This window comes from Scardinius erythrophthalmus (genome assembly GCF_964197995.2).
Source record: "Scardinius erythrophthalmus genome assembly, chromosome: 18".
NCBI lineage: Eukaryota > Metazoa > Chordata > Actinopteri > Cypriniformes > Leuciscidae > Scardinius > Scardinius erythrophthalmus.
Window position 1 is genome coordinate 10620492 of NC_138238.1, and position 18039 is coordinate 10638530.

The 18039-nt window shown below is 37.4% G+C and overlaps 1 protein-coding gene across 1 annotated transcript in view; it reads left to right on the forward strand.

Moving 5' to 3' along the window:
• Positions 1-381: 381 nt before the first annotated feature.
• grin2cb (glutamate receptor, ionotropic, N-methyl D-aspartate 2Cb) overlaps positions 382-18039 on the forward strand; it is a gene marked incomplete at both ends in the record, with an annotated part of 35861 nt that continues 18203 nt past the window's right edge. Inside the window, 3 exons of the mRNA XM_081392586.1 lie at positions 382-804; positions 7446-8041; positions 11607-11721. Coding sequence (XP_081248712.1) covers positions 382-804; positions 7446-8041; positions 11607-11721 — 1134 coding nt within the window. The remainder of the gene's footprint in view (positions 805-7445; positions 8042-11606; positions 11722-18039) is intronic.

Here is an 18039-nt window from a genome sequence, read left to right on the forward strand (position 1 = left end):
CACTCTTCTTCACAACAATGCAACACTGTGTCCTATTTTCATCTCATGATGAATGCACAGAAATCAATATTGCTGAATAAATTAATTACTGCTGTCTCCCCTAAGTCTCCCCTTATAAAAATGTAAATGTACGCTGTGAGTTGTGCTGCTTAATATTTTTGAATTTATAGTTTATACAATGTAAGACTTGTGTTCTCTGTAACTGTGTATATATATATATATATATATATATATATATATACTTATGCATAAATTATATACACTTATAGAGAACGCAAGTCTGACATTTTATAAACTGGCAAACAAGTAACAATTCTGAAATGCTAAGTGTTTGCTCTCTTTCTTTATCTCTGTCTGTCTCTCAGGCTCTAGGAGGCTGAAATGGCCACTCCTCAAGGGTGTTGGGGTCCCTCTCTTCAACTCCTCTTCTTCTTTCATCTGTTACTCAATGTAGTGCCTCCCTGCCGGGGACGTCCATTCTTTGGCCCTCCTTCGGTCAACGTGGCTGTGGTTTTCAGTGGCATGGCTCACCACAGTGAGATCAAGGGTCGTCTGAGTCCAGAAAACTTCCTAGACATGCCCCTGGAAGTGAACCCCATCACCGTGCTTGTGAATGACACTAACCCCAAGGCATTATTCACACGTCTCTGTCAGACTATGGCAGCAGAGAGCCTCCACGGAGTGGTGTTTGAAGATGACGTGGACTCAGAAGCTGTGGCACAAATCTTAGACTTTATCTCCTCTCAGACGTCCATCCCCATAGTAGGCATCAGTGGAGGTTCTGCAGTTGTCATCCCACATAAAGTAAGTGTTTGCAAAGGTGGCAGTGGTAGATCTTAGGGATCTGTCAGCTTAAAGGAAGCAGGTTTAATAAGAAATGGGAATTACTTGAGATCACAATCCATTCAACATTTAAGTTACTACGAAAGGATTGTCCTTGCAGCTAGATAAAGAACCTTTGGATAACCTAAAATTACATTTTAATTAATTTTTTTCTACAGAAAAGTGTATTCATTGGGTCATATATATGAAACACAAGCAGAACAAATATCTGTACAAATTATTCATAAAGCTTTTTATATACAAAACATTAAAAATGGTCACATTAAATTGAATGCGATGGAAAATTACTTCTCATAAAATCATTCATAAAACTTTTCGGCCTCAAGTAATGTCTATATAAATTGTTTGTAAAACTTTTTGTATATACATTTTCACATTGAAATGAATGCAACAACTTTCATCAGAAAAATTGTACAAATAATTGTCTTTGTGACAAACACAAATCATTTGTAAAACGGAATCATTTGTTGTTGCATTCTGACAGTGTATTAAAATTAATTACAATTTTTGCATTGAACTGAATTACACCAATTTACCCACACAAATGTAATGATTAACACTGAAATGTGTTTGTTACACAGAAAATCGTAATGAAAATGTAATTAAATGCATTAAGTGCAATTAATTATGCATACAAAACAACATTTTGATTATATTTCATGAATTAGGTTCAATGTGTGGCCAGCATACCACTTAAGTTTCAATAACATTAGCCTTCATTCATGAACATAAACAGGACATTTAGATTAGAATTATGACAATGTAACAGAGTCCCCTGTGCTTTACTCGGAGTACAGCTAAGACTCAGCATGAAAGAAAAACATAGAACATTTATTTCAAATATCAAACCAAGGTTTAATCAGGGGTATCTGTGAAGTAATTTCAGGGACGCTGTTCTCACAGCTCGTATTAGACACAGCGAGTATAAAATAACTGCTGTGAGGTCGACAAACGTTAGCACGTGCATGTGGTTTGTGTGTGTATTTTCTAGTGAGCCCCCTGCACTGATATGCTATTGAACAGATGCGTGGAAAAGGGATTTTGTGAGGTGTGAAAATCAATATGTGTTATAATGTATAACCATCACCCAACAGTTGTGTCTCATTTTCCACTGATTACTGAGGTGTGGAAACTTCTGAATAGCATCAAAAAATGATATAAAATTACAGCCGTTCAATACACATTTTTAAGGCAACTGCGTATAAGACTTCCATGACTGTAATTTTACATACCACGTGTGTAGTGAAGGCGTTTTGTGTCTCGTTGCAGCTACAATTTACTGTCTTATCTATTGGAAAAAACACAATGCAGTCTTAACGGTCACATCGATTTTTTGGGTTTAACTTTTGAAAAACCTTCACCACCACAACTCATACAAGTTTGAAACAACATGAGGGTAAATTATGACAAAATGTTCATTTCTGGCTTAACCAATCCTTTCAATTTGAACAAGCATTACTAAAAGCACGTGCAGTTGTGTCGCTTTTTCTCTATTTGTGCACGCTGTGCGGATTTTGCAGCATCTGATATCTGAAATCCACAAAAGAAAAAAGTCAACTTTTAAGACAGTAAAACAATCATTACGCGTTCAGACTGGCAAAAGATTTATATCTTTAAATGAGAAACACAATAGCCCTTGATTTAATGGGACAGATGAGTATCTTCAATACCAGCTATAGAGTGGATGACTCCTTCCTGCACAGCTGTCATTTTCAAATGCCTTTCAGACTTGCACGGATTGCAGAAACATAAGGTTTATAAGATGTATAAAGTGGAACAGAAAGCCAAAAATATGCGTTTGTCTTCAATGTCAGATCATTTTGTAAGAACTGGATTAAAATGAAGCGTCCTGGCAGGGAATAATTCTTCAGGAGTTTAACCATAAAGCATGAAATATGAAGAACCTGAATAATTTGCCAAATCTTTTGAACAACCCAATGACCATGTTCCTATTTTTATTAAAGAGCACTGAGGGAAAACCTGAAAAGAATCTCTTGCATCCTTCATATTTATAATTTCCAATTCTCATTTATGTAATAAAGTCATAATATTTCGGACAGCACACTGACTTCATAGTAAAGGTTAAACATATAAAATATCAATCAAATTAGAAAATTGCATAAAGCTATGAAACATATTTAATACCACATTTCCAGATTGTGGATTAGGCATTTAATCTCCTTTGAGAAATGCGTGCATATCATATCATAAATTTGATGTGATTATACAATTCCTGTTGTATAGGCTTGCGGTGAACGGAGGCAGAGATATGCGACATCCTGTTCTACTTTGTTCGAATCTGGTCATGCTACAGCAAGACAAACCAATGTATATTGCTCATGTAAATCTAATGCAATTGAATTAGCTGTGGCTGATTATTTTGCCAAGCTTTTGGGATTGGACTGTAGGTCACAAACATCTGCTATGGGATTTTTTCATGAAATCCCAGTAGCATCGGACACTGTCAATGGCCAAGTGCCTTCCAAATAAATAAAGTGAGCTTAAAATATCACTTTGGCACTTGATGTTACAATCTGGGTGGAGCTTCCCTTTTTGGCAAGTGGGTGCCAGTTCCAGACATTAGATTAAGCCTGTGTGAAAAAGAACATGGCCTGAAATGTAATGTATTAATTTAATCCAGGAAATATTAAATATCATTATATATTTTAAAGGGTTAGGTCAGCCAGAATTGATAATTTTGCCATCATTTACTTGTTCCAAACCTGTAGGACTTTCTTTCTTCTGCAGAACACTATAGAAGATTTTTGGAAGAATGTTGACTTTTTAAGAATTTATTTTCATTGTAAGGATAAAAAATACTGAGACATTCTTCAGAATCTTCACTCTTCTGTGTTTCACGGATGATAGTCAAACATGTTTGGAAAGAAAGAGGGTGAGAAAATGATTACTTCATTTTAATTATTGAGTGAACTATACAGTACCTTTGAAGACAGGGGCTATTAACTCTGGCCCTCGAGGTCCACTTATACCTGCAGAGTTTATCTCCAACCTTTATCAAACTAACGGGCCTAAAACTTTATAGCAGAGATGGTATTATTATTGGGAGACATTGGGATCCATGGCTCTACCATTGGAGAAAGCGTAACGGCTAATTTGGATCACGTGTGCCTTGAGACCCAATCACATTACAGCCTTGACGTAATTTAATTTTGTGCGACAGTCGATCACTGTTTGCGAATACATTAGAAATGAATGGGAAGTTACGTAAACTGAATTCTACCTGTCACAAAATTGTCTATGACTTCTCTTATAAAACAGCAAAAAAAAAAAAAATCGGTTAAATGAATGTTGAATGGAAAACATGTTGGAGATTAGCTGACAGGTTGTCGAATCATTAAATTCTAAGCTGTTTTCCTACAAAAGCAGTTTATTCAGTGTAAGCCTCTCCTCCATTAACATTCATTAAAAAAAAAAACAAGTAACATTTTTTTTCTAAACATGGAGGCTTGCCTTAAATCGGCTTTGCTTTCTAGAAATCCTTAAGACCTTGATTGGCATGTTCAGGTGTGTTTGATTAGGGTTGGAGCAAAACCCTGCAGGAAAGTGGACCTTGAGGGCCAGAGTTAAGAATGCCTGGTTTAACGTCATGTCTGAATAAGTGACTGAGGGTGCATGGCACCTATCGAAACACATGGGACTAAGTTCATGCCCAAAGTGCACATATAGGGAAAGTCCATGAGGGATAATCTCATTTTTCTGCGAATGCAGTTTTTTCAGACATAAGGCAAGTTTTGACTGCTATGGCATAACTTCCAATTGGTCTTGCTGAGGCTCTTGAGTGCTAATCGCAGGAGAGCTGAGTCTGGGTGATTGTATAGCTTTTTAAAGAAAGAAAACTGGTGGAGAAGGAGGACCGGTGAGTCCCAGGGCACCTGATCTCTCTCTCTCCAAGAGGTAGCCTACTTTAACCACAGAAGTTATTTGAAGGACACCGGATCAGTCTGTCAGGGAAGGGGAAAGCTCTTAGTCAGAGAGGAGACTTGGGAGAATGTCTCTCGGCTCCTGACACTCCCAGACCTCCACACCCATTTTTCTCACTTTGGAACTTAATTGGACACCACCTCCTCCGGTACCTTTGAGTCATCTCATGCTGTGCGGTGGAAGGAAATGCGGTTGGCAGTGTAGGGCATTAGGACGCTCGCTTGTTTGAAGTTAACTAAGTGCAAGTGAAATTAAAACAGCACTAATAGATCATTTGGGTTTTTTTACATGCACAACTGTGGCTTGATATTGACGCTAAGTGTTTTTTTACATGCCAATATAATATTGCAATTTTTTTTCAAACAGCACATCACACCGGCATGATATTGAACAGCTGCATGGATAAACGAGTATTAGGTGTCAAGTGTAAATCTATTCAATAGGATTACAGAAAGAGGAATAATGGTTGAAAGTCAGGCAATAAATCAAGTCCCTACGCGTGGCTGTGGTACAGATAGGATCAATAGTCTAGTGAATTGTCTTTGCGTTGTAAATCCAATTCTCGTATCTCATACTTTGGAACGTGTTGAAGGTTAATGTTGCTCAGGAATACGTTATTTCAATGGTATGAGAAAGTCCCATGTACCATGATTGAGTTACTATGGATCTCCTGTAAATGTGTGCAACCTGTAAAACTGAAATGCAGAACAATTATAGTGCCGCGTGAGTTATGGTTCCCATCAGAAGCTCATTCATTGGTCAATTTAAAACATACATATACAGTTTAAATGTTTAGAGTAGGTTGGAATTTTTTTTTAATCTTTTTGAAAAACGTCTCTTTTGCTTACCAATGTCCCATTTATCTGGAAAAAAAGCCAGTTATTTTCTGAAATATTTTTACAATTTAAAATAATGGGAGTAAGCCATTATTAAAATCTTCAGTGTCATATTTAGAATGCAGTGTTGGGGAGCTACTTTGAAAGTGTACAGTAGCTTGTGTTGCTACTTTTAAATCGCTCATAATTTAAAGTAGTTAAGCTAGCCTTTTGAAATAGTAATTAGTTACTCTACAAGTAACTAACAAAAAGTTGCTAACTACATTGAGGTTTTAAAAATGCCTTATAAAATATATAACCTTATAATTATACTGTATATAATATTACATTTATAAATCAATCACAACCATGTTTGTCTTGCTCAACAGCTCTTGCAGAGACTTGAAATGGTGAATCATTTCTTTTTGAACTGACTGAATTAGTTGAAAAATTGACTTTAAAACATCCTCTCTATTTTGGAAAGTCTGATTCCTTATAAAATCAGTTTGTTCAAAATGAATCACAGTAATGAATCAAATTTTCCAACGATATATATATGAGAGAGGATGTATTAAAAGCTTAAAGCAGTATAATGTGAATAGAAAAACAACCCTACTGTTAGAAAAAGTAGCTTGTTTCACTTTGGAAACAGCTGAGCTAAAGACAAGTTGCTACTTTTAATTCTTCCACAACACTGCCAAAATGCTTAAATTACTTGGCATTGGGGTAGAAACTATTCCTGAATCTTGTAGTGCATGTTCGAATAGTCCTGAGCCGTTTGCCAGATGGCAGAAAAGAGAAAAGTGCCTGTGGCGGGTGACTAGTGTTCATGATGCGCTTTGTCTTCTTGAGGCAGCGTGTAATGTAGATGTCCTCAACTGCTGGTAGTTGTGTGACAATTATTTTCTGAGCCTTTTTAGCATCCCTTTGTAGGGCTTTCCTTTCCTGTGTGGAGCGGCTGTCATACCTGGATGCAATACACCCTGTAAGGACAGAAAAGTGAAAAAAGCTTTCTTCAGACGCCTAAGGAAATAAAGGCATTGATGAGCCTTTTTAATGATGGATGCTGTGTACTCAGTCCATGTGAGTTTAGAAGTGAGGGTGACCCCTAAGAATCTAATGCTGTTGACTCTCTCTACTTTGTCCCCTCTGAAATAAATGGGTGTGTGTACCTTATTATGCTTCCTAAAGTAGATCACCAGCATCTTAGTTTTACTGACATTGAGAAACAGGTTGTTGTTCTGGCACCATTGTCCCAAAAGCCTCACCTCTTCTCTGTAAGCTGCCTCGTCATCGTTGGGGATCAGACCCACAATGGTGGTATCGTCAGCAATACCTAATAATGGTTTTGGAGCTGTGAACGGCCACACAATCATGTGTAAACAAGGAATACAGCACAGGCCTCAGTGCGCTTCCCTGTGGTGTGCCAGGGTCAATTCATGTATAGTTTTACAATTTTACCTCAGTTATTAGCATGTTAATTGTAACATGTCTTCAGGTTTGGTAGGTCCATTCCTTGGAATGATTGCATATATCTCATAAAACGTCTTAAGGTGATGATACACAGGGCAACTTTTTGAGCAATGTTGCTGGGCAATCTTGCCGATCGATTGTTGCTTGGGCATTTTCCCATTGAAAATTGGCAGTAAATTTCTGTCTGGATAATTTAGATCAGTCATGGACCCTGTGTCTCATCTGGTTGTCCGTTGACGGCAACATTGCCCAGCAAGATTGCTCAAAAAGTTGCCCTGTGTATGTATCATCACCTTAGTGTCCTTAAGTAATAATTTTATGGTACCCACACAAATGATTGTAGTTCCTTTATCTTCTGTCTTGATTATGCAGGCTGAAGGCTCTACCTTTCTCCAGATGGGATCTTCTATAGAGCAGCAAATAAATGCAATGTTCAAAGTGATGGAGGAGTACAACTGGGGTAACTTTGTGGTGATCACCAGTTTGTATCCCGGCTACGAGACCTTCGTGGACTACATTCGATCCTTCACGGACACCAGCTACTTCCTGTGGGAGCTGAAGGATGTGCTGAGCTTCGAGATGTCCGTGGGGGCCAATGACATCCGCACACGTAGACTACTACAGCAGGTGGACTCGCAGGTATATCTAGTGTACTGTTCCCACGAGGAGGCGCAGTACTTGTTCAGGATGGCCTCTGATGTGGGGCTTCTGGGGCCTGGATACATCTGGGTCATCCCCAGTCTGGCTGTAGGGAACCCTGAAGTGTCCCCTCCTGACAGTTTCCCAGTGGGCGTCATCAGTATTATCACAGACCGCTGGAGGAAAACACTGCGCCAGAGGGTTCGGGAAGGAGTGGCAGTCATTGTAAAAGGGGTGTACAGTTTCCACAAGCACAGAGGATTCATTCCTGAGGGTCACAGTGACTGCAATAGTCCTGCCAAATTGAATGCCAACAATTCTCTATTCAGGTAAGACTTTTTCAGACTGCCAAGTTTAGTAAAGGTATTTTTGAAAAGCACTTTTAGATTATTTGTTTTTAAAAAAAGGATTTAAAACCCATGTCTTCTCTTGTGAAAAATAAGTACACTTTAGCATACTTTTAATTAAAAAGAGAACATAGTACAGAATTAGTATACTTTAAAGGGGTCATCGGATGCTAAATTCACTTTTATATGGTGTTTGCATACAAATGTGTCTTTGCAGTGTTTGTACACAACCACCATACAATGAAAAAAATCACTCCTTTTTTTTTTATTCTCAAAAAGTTTAAACACTCTCAATAATCAGGCCGTTTGGATTTTATGCTCCGCCCACGACCACTGACGGACTGTCCCGTATTAGCATATCTCAGCCATTCGACACCCCCCATGGAAGAGAGGGGTGGGGTGAGCAGTTGCTCATTATCATTTAAAGAGACATGCACCGAAACAGGTCAGTGAACAAAGCTGTTTTTGTGGAGATAAAAAGGGTGTTGTTTTACACAACCATTGAGGAATTTTAACCAAAGTATATTACAAACTTTACATGAACACCCTAAACAATCATACCAACTTGTGGAAAATGGGCATCCGATGACCCCTTTAAAAGAATGTTGAGTGTTTTTTATTTGCAATTAAATGAAAATGCATTGTTGTGTAAATTTATATTAAATGCAGTTAGCTGAACTTTAGAGTGTTTTTTGACCCACTTAGGTAGGACTTAAGTACATCTTTATATGTCATTTCATAATTACTTCTTTTGAAATATGGTTAAACTGTTCTGCCGAGCAGTAAATGTACTGACAAGCATTTATGATAAACTAAAATATCTGTTAATGTCATTTAAAGTTTAAATATATTTAAATATATACATGTATTTAAATATACTTTTAATTACACATTTCTAATAATGAAGTTTAATTTGACATTTAAAATGTACAGTATTAACTTTAAATGTAATATCGAATAACAAACTACTGTTCAAATTATTATCAAGTACCTTACATGTGTTTTAGTATACGTGCACTTCTTTAAAGCATGAGAAAAGATCATTTAAACATAATGATTTAAAATGTACTTTAAAGTAAAACTTTTAATTTGACATTATTACAAAGGGCACTTTGTACTTAATTGTGTTAAGAAACAGTCATGATGAAAATGTATTCTTTTTTGGACCTTTATATTAATATTATATTATCTCTCATTATTGTGGTTTATCGATCTTTATCAATAGCATGTCTTAGGGTGTACTCACACTAGCCAGTTTGAACCGTGCCCGAGTGCGTTTGACCACCAAAGCGCGGTTCGTTTGACTAGTGTGAGTGCTCCGAACCGTGCCCGGGCGCGGCTCGATTAGCCGGCCCTGGCCCGGTTGGAAGAGGTGGGCCAGAGCACGGTTCAGTTGGACTCGGGCGCGGTTCGCATGCAGTGTGAGCGCTAACCGTGCTGGAGCACGGAACAGGACGCGTGACGCAAACCTCCTCATACGAGCAGCACGATTACGTGAAAATTTTCGTGCCACAAAGGCGATAGATCTGTTTAACGACTGTTCAAGGACCAAACGACTCAAAATTATCCACAAAGTAAACAGAGCGATGGACTCAGAGCGATGCGCCGCTCTTCCTGTTTATCCCGAAACCGTCACACCATAATGACGTAAGCGTGCTCCAGCACGAATGCTGAAACCCTATGTGAGTGCAGGCCAGTGGGGGAGTGGGGAGGGGGGACAATCGTACTCGGGCCCGGTTCATGGCAACCGTACCTAGTGTGAGTACACCCTTAAAAGAAAGAGAAAAACTATATCATAGACATCCCTTTGGAATATCTGGAGTACTCTGACTGCCAGTAATGTTTTATGAAGCTGTCATATATTTAGTCCTCCCTTGGCCAGCATTGCCCTATTTTTTGTCAAAAATGTTGATCACATCAAATTCAACAGGAAAGTGTGGGTGGCAAATTTACAAATACTCAAAGTCCTGACAATTTTAATTCTCATAGCTTAGTTGGCCGCTGGAGATTTCATCATAAACAGCTTTCCAGACAAAACATTGGATTTTTTGCACTTTTTCTTGTGGTCTTTCTCCCTTGTAATGAGACTGGGAGATTCTCCAGATTTCCTTGTTAAATCTGCCATTCACCTGGGAGTCACCGTCCTCATTAAATAGTGTTCCAATTGCCTCTCCGAGCTTTCTGTGATCAAGCGTATCAGAGACACATGAGTGACTGGGTTCTCCATCCGGAATGTTCCCAGGCTTCGGTGCTGTTCAGGTGTCTGCCCGTTTCTCTGGCATAAAAAGAAACGTCTGTCGGAAGACAGTTTATAAATCTTAAAAGAACTGGCTTTTCAGACGTCAATGCTAGTTGGGCATTATCAAAGGATTCATCAGGCGGCAAAAAGGAATGCATTCTCTTGGGGGGGGGGGGGGGACGTTACTGTATATTAGTAGGATGGTCTGAGTTGACATGGTAAGATGGGTAGAGGAAGGAATGAAAATTACATATTTGCTCACCCTCATTCTTCACATGGTTCTTTTTAATACACGACAAAAACCGACAACGAAAAAATGGCAATAAAAGTAAGTTAACTCAAGACCCACTGTTGCATGTTGTGGACAGTGAGTTGAACTTGAGAACTGGATCATTGAATGAATTGTTCTTTTCAATGAATTGTTCACAAAACTGACTGATTCGTTCACAAGTCAGAGTTCAACTCAGTGACTCAATGATCAAATCTGAGCAGTTGTCAAATTAATAGATCACAGGAAAGGAAGATTATTGGTGAATAATCTTACATTTCCATCTGTTTGTCATGTATTGTTGTGTAGGCTACTTTTGTTTTTGTTTTTTTGTCATTTTTCATATTTCCAGACAGGTAAAATTTGTACTGCCATTTTATATTTATTTATACAGAGTAATTTGAAATGACATGAGGGTATATAAATGGTAACAGGATTTACATTTTTGCATATTTGTCCAATATAATGCATTCTCATGCATAACTGAGATTGAATAGTTCTTTATAAGCTTTGTTGTTTGCAAAGGAGCTATAAATCTTAGAGAAGGTGGATAAGTTGGATATAGAGTGGTGTATTTGAGTTCCTCTGAAGATTTTGTTGTTGATAGTTGTATAGTCAAGTCATGGTTTTAGCCATTATTAAAATGATGTCTGAATAATGATAACTGCTACTGCACTTTTTATCATTAAAATTGAATGACATTGTTAAATCCTGCCTCATGTTCTGCTCCACCAGTAGCTGGTTCTATAAGTGAGCAATTCGTTTAGTAAAAATGTTCAGGTCTATGAGACAAGGAGGATTAAAAGAGAGAGAATGAATACTGTAAATGTATTAGTGTCTGTACGCTCTGATTTATATTCATTTGACTCGGTGGGGAGAAAATATTATAGGCTTGTATTTGAAATGTCCTCCTTTCTGCCTAATAGTCTTCTGTCTCATTTCAGAGATTGATCAAATCCAAGCAATTGTACAATCACTTAAAATTCAAATCGACTTTTTTTTTTGGTTTACTAATTTAAAGCTACTAATTTGTTCTACAGGCATATGCTAAATGTGTCATGGGAGCATAAGGACCTCTCCTTCAACGCTGATGGCTATCTCACTAATCCTTCCATGGTGATCATTGCTTTGGATCGAGAGAGACACTGGGACAAGGTTAGTCTTATGATTAGATGGAACAATAACAATAATGATGTTCACCACACAAAGCTGGAATATGGAACATACACAGATCTGGAGATACAGTTTCCTTAAGTGTTTTATTTATTCCTTATAGAAGTAAGTGTTTGGAAGTCATGTCTATATATTTCTGGAACACCCTTTAGCAGTGGTCTCCAACATGGTGCCTGTGAGTCGCTCGCCAAGCACGTTCTATAAATAGCCAGAAATGTAATCTTTCATTTTCTTTCTTTTCTTCATTTCATTTTTTTTCATGATAATAACATAAAATGAGAAAAATAACTAATGGTAACATTTCATATAACATTAAAACATAATCAAATCATTCAATAATTTTAACTATTTAGAATCTGAGCGTATCGACGTACGTTACGTTTGTGCTAAACAAAACCTGTTACTTTTATTAACGGTATTATTCTGTGAGTTGTGGCGGTCACGGGCAGACGGCATAAATAGGATAAATTGAACTATAAAAAAGAAAAAAGATTAAAGGTGCTGTAAGTGATGCGACACGTTTTTTAGGCCAAAACATTTTTTGTCACATGCAGCAAACATCTCCTCACTATCCGCTAGCTGCCTGTCCCCTGAACACACTGTAAAAAAACGCGGTCTCTCTAGACACCACAGGCTCCACAAACGGCAACAAAAACAAACTGGGCTCACCCGCACCACGAAACATAATAAACAGAGTTCCAGCCAATAACCGACAAGAAGTATTGGAGGGTGGGGTTTGGGGGGTTAGTGCGCGTGCACGTGAAGGGGGTGTGGAGCAGAGAGAACAGAGAAGCATGAAGAGGGAAGTTTGAATTATGGCCGACACACAACCAAAGAGACGACGTTCTGATGAACAAATTGCAAAGAAGAGGGACAAGGATAAGGAACGCACGAAGTCCCGAATTTACATCGGAAAAACCTTTAAAAGGTGGCGAGAACTCCGCCGGCAGAAGGGCTTCCAATCCGACATAGTTGCTCTGTTTTTGCAGAACAGGTAAATCCATTTTTCTTTCTAAACTTACGCTCATGTTCGCTAAACCAACACAAGGATGTAATTAGCTAGATCTATGCAGTCAGCGTTAACTTTGGTGAATACAACATGTTTCTAGCAGCGATCAATCTCTATTGTAAATGATCAAGCAAATTCACATAGGGCGACAATTTGTGTGAATGATTGTTTTCATCCACTGTTTGTTATGAATTTGAATGTTCATTTATAGGCTGTTGACAACGTTGACTAAATTTGTTTACGCCGCCGCCGTTGTTTATGCTCACTGGGAAACGCGAACGTTATCGTGCTATTATTGCGTCCTTGTATGGGAGCTATAGTTATAACCTCAGGTGGCGAGACAATTTTAAGATAATGTTTCTCTTTTTCTGCATTCTGTTCTGCAATATATAAAAGCATTTATCTAACTTGGCGACATTACTCATTGAATGAAGTATCAGTAAAACTTAACTTTGTTTGTAGTGACTATTTGGACTTTCCTTTATGTCGGAAGGGAGGGGAGGAGGGAGGAGACGGGATGAGGAGGAGGGAGGGTCTAGCTAGCCTCCATTTTGTTTGACAACAATTCGAATGTCAACAAGAAGTAACGTCTCCCGGGATCGCTTACAGCACCTTTAATTATGGATGATGATGCAGGTCATGCAAAAAAGAAAAATACTTATTTTAACGAGGAGTGGGAGACAGAATTCCTCTTCACTAATGTTAAAGATAAAGCTGTATGCATCATCTGTGGAGCTAGCAATGCGATTGCCAAGAGACACAAAGCGGCGAGACATTTCACCACAATCCACAAGACCTTCAATCAAGGCCGTAACCAGGGTTTGAAAATTAGTGAGGTCCGAGGTGAGGTGCAGGGCCGGATTAAGAATTCAGAGGCCCCTGGGCACAATCAATGTCTTGTAGGCCCCCCCTTAGGCAGGCCTAATGTATAGTTTGTCCAAGGACATTTTAATTTTGCATTAAGAGTTTTAGTTTACTGACTTAAAAGGAACTTTGTTGTACTATGCTGGAGTAAAGTTCATAAATGATAGATCTTTCCCATATAGGATTTTGTAAAACTATGTTGGGTAAACCTCTGTCCCTCTAGGGGGGTTCGGGGGCATGCTCCCCCGCAAGAAAATTTTGTACATTTTAAGGTTAAATGCATCAATCTGGTGCTCTTTGAGAGCTCAAAATTAAGAGCTTCAACGGGCTTCAACCCATGAACTGTGCACAAATAAAAAACATTGACTTGTACCTGGACATTAAAGGGGGCTCAAACATATTTTTTAGTTATGATATGGAGTTTCAGTCTACATTACATTATAACTGGTGTTTTAGTATGCCAAACAATTAGTATAATAATATAATAATGATTTCTATAATTATTCCTATGACATAAAATCCATATAGCCTAATAAATGAAAATGAATATTTCAAAAGTATATTTTACATTACACTATAGGAAAATTACAATACTTTTGTCCTAATGTCTTCACTTGCAAGAAATAAACCCTTTGATCGCGTGAGCAAAGTGCGCACTTTTCTTTAAATCACGCAGCACAAACATAATGCCTATATAGGATACTTAAAGTCTTGTGCTGTTTTATAAAGCACAAAACCATATCACGGTTTCGATATTAGTTCGTTGGCAAAATATAACGCTAGAGACCTTTATGTTAGGCTATACATTTTACATCTCATGTGTATTGGGAAAAGGGAGAAGAGGGAGAAGAGCGAGTTCGGCAAAAGGCGGATTCGAACTCGAGTCGAACGCGTCAAAAGCTACTTAGTTTCAAGCACCTCACGCACGCCCAACGACCCGTGCAACTGTAGCTATTTAGTTGTGGGTGCCTTTTTTGCTAAAAAGACAGGCACTTAGTGCAAATTATACGCGCCATTATCGGAAATGTAAAAGAAAAAAAAGTTTATTGGCACTTTTTGGTCATTTCATGACTTTCAAATTGACATCAACTACGATGCTGTTGCATCATGCTTGTAGTTTCTTTTGCGCTTTATTTATAAATTATAATAAAGTGACATAAAGCGCTCTGCCGCATTTTTTACAGTCTATGCTCACAACACGCTCTCAAGCCCCGTTCACTGATCTACCTTCTCGCAGCGACATAAATTGCAAACACACATATGACGCGGTTTAAACGGCTAATTAATCATTCAGAGAGCTTGAAATTTTATTTTTGAATATAAAAAAATGACCGAGGTCCGGACCTCGGTGACCTCATAGCTGGCTACGGCCATGCCTTCAATGTCTGTTATCCACCAGTTACATCACTTAGAAAAGAAAAAGTTAGTGAGATGAAAGCAACATTAAGCAGGCAGCAATCATTTTTTATAAGACCCGCTAAAAAGTCACAGGCTGCAACCGAAGCTTCATTTAGAGTCGCTAATTTTTTGACGAAACACAAAAAAACTTTCTCGGATGGTGAAATTGTCAATGGAGCACATGTGTGTTCTGGAGTTGCAAGTACATTAAGACATGAGCAACAAAAACTCATTTGTGGTTGGGAGGAGAGAATCGGTGTATTTATTTTAGTTTATTTGGTTGAAACATTCAATAGCATGTGTGAGTGAGTATATATATATATATATATACAGTGCTATGCATAAGTTTAGACACCCATACTAAAGTTGACTAAAAAGAGGAATAAAAAATCATCGTTTGGAAACTGAACTTAATGCCTTAATTTAAAAAATTAGGAAAAATCCAACCTTTAAGGACACCAATTTTCTTTGTGAATGAATAATGTATCGTAAATAAATAAATGTTCTTCCTTAAAATACAAGGTGCATAAGTTTGGACACCCCTATGTTAAATTCCTATAGAGGCAGGCAGATTTTTATTTTTAAAGGCCAGTTACTTCATATATCCAGGATACTATGCATCCTGATAAAGTTTCCTTGGCCTTTGGAATTAAAATAGCCCCACATCATCACATAGCCTTCACCATACCTAGAGATTGGCATGGTTTTATTTCAGTTAGCCTAATAGCTGGTTTGATTTGCATTGAGAGATGATCTTATGGAAAGTACTCCATGCCAATCTCTAGGTATGGTGAAGGCTATGTGATGATGTGGGGCTATTTTAATTCCAAAGGCCAAGGGAACTTTATCAGGATGCATAGTATCCTAAAAAATAAATAAAAAAAAAATACTTAAAAATAAAAATCTGCCTGCCTCTATGGGAATTTAACATAGGGAAATCCAACCTTTAAGGACACCAATTTTCTTTGTGAATGAATAATGTATCGTAAATAAATAAATGTTCTTCCTTAAAATACAAGGTGCATAAGTTTGGACACCCCTATGTTAAATTCCTATAGAGGCAGGCAGATTTTTATTTTTAAAGGCCAGTTACTTCATATATCCAGGATACTATGCATCCTGATAAAGTTTCCTTGGCCTTTGGAATTAAAATAGCCCCACATCATCACATAGCCTTCACCATACAGTACCTAGAGATTGGCATGGTTTTATTTCAGTTAGCCTAATAGCTGGTTTGATTTGCATTGAGAGATGATCTTATGGAAAGTACTCCATGCCAATCTCTAGGTATGGTGAAGGCTATGTGATGATGTGGGGCTATTTTAATTCCAAAGGCCAAGGGAACTTTATCAGGATGCATAGTATCCTAAAAAATAAATAAAAAAAAAATACTTAAAAATAAAAATCTGCCTGCCTCTATGGGAATTTAACATAGGGGTGTCCAAACTTATGCACCTTGTATTTTAAGGAAGAACATTTATTTATTTACGATACATTATTCATTCACAAAGAAAATGGGTGTCCTTAAAGGTTGGATTTTTCCTAATTTTTTAAATTAAGGCATTAAGTTCAATTTCCAAAAGATGATTTTTTATTCCTCTTTTTAGTCAACTTTAGCATGGGTGTCTAAACTTATGCATAGCACTGTATATATATATATATATATATATATATATATATATATATATATATATATATATATATATATATATATATATATATGAAGAGTTCAGATGCAAAAGCATTTCTATCAAGCTTGTATATTTAAATTCAATAATTTCACTTAAATGGCAATGAAGATGACCTATTTATTGACATTTAAGTGAAATTACTGAACTTAAATATACAAGCTTGATAAAAATGATCATTCTATAAGAAAATTTCAGATGGCATTTAGAGGCTTTTGCATCTGAACTCTTCATATATATATATATATATATATATATATATATATATTAGGGCTGTCAATCGATTAAAAATTTTAATCGATTAATCGCATGATTGTCATGAGTTAACTCGTGATTAATCGCACATTTTTTTATTTGTTCTAAATGTACCTTAAATTAATACTTTTCAAGTTTGTAATACTCTAATCAACGTGGGCATGGATAAATATGGATGCTTTATGCAAATGTATGTTTATTATTGAAACCATAGTCAACATAGAGCATGAAGACAGACATGTTTCAAAGGTCATAGATGTTTTTCAAAGAACTTGTTCATGTCTATTAGACACATGTAGAAAGAACAAAGAAATACCAGGTTCCCATTACTTCTCTTTCTTTGCACTGAGCAATTAACACAAACATGTTTAGATTTTTGCATGACAGGGCAGCTCTTCTGAAAATGCTAAATGTACATTTATTATTTATTATTAGGCTACATTATAGTTTGTCTCTCTCTGTGCCCATTTTGATGAAGCTAAATTCTCAATAAAACTGTTTTCATTGGTATATTTTACTGTTTCTGTTGTCAAACAACGGAATGAATATGAAATGGTGACTGAAACGCGACCCATTAAGACATAACCAGCTCTCCCTTCAAAGATGTTAATCTGCACAAAAATCCTGATAATCGAGCCGTCGTCTGATGAAATCAAATACACATAAGATAAACACAATATCTGTTTTGCGATTTCGGCTATACTTGCATGTAAAATTAGAGAAGCAACATCATATCTGTGTTTAACTGAATTAAAGCGCTGCTCCTCTCTCCAGCGCGAGACGCAGAGAGAGAGCGAGAGAGAGGCGCGCGCGTGCTGGGAGAGCAGTACCGGGGGTACCGGTAGATTCTCAGAAACTAAATAAGGTTTGGGCGCTGTGTTGAAGGGGGAAAAAAAATCGCTAAATGGGTCTGCAATGTCGCTAAGTTGGCAACACTGTGTATCTCCATTTCTCCAACTAGGTTTTGGGCCACGGGTCAAACAGAAAATACGCGCTGCGTTAATCGAGCATTAAAAAAAATAGTGCCGTTAATATGATTTTGCGTTAATGCGTTATTAACGCGCTAACTTTGACAGCCCTAATATA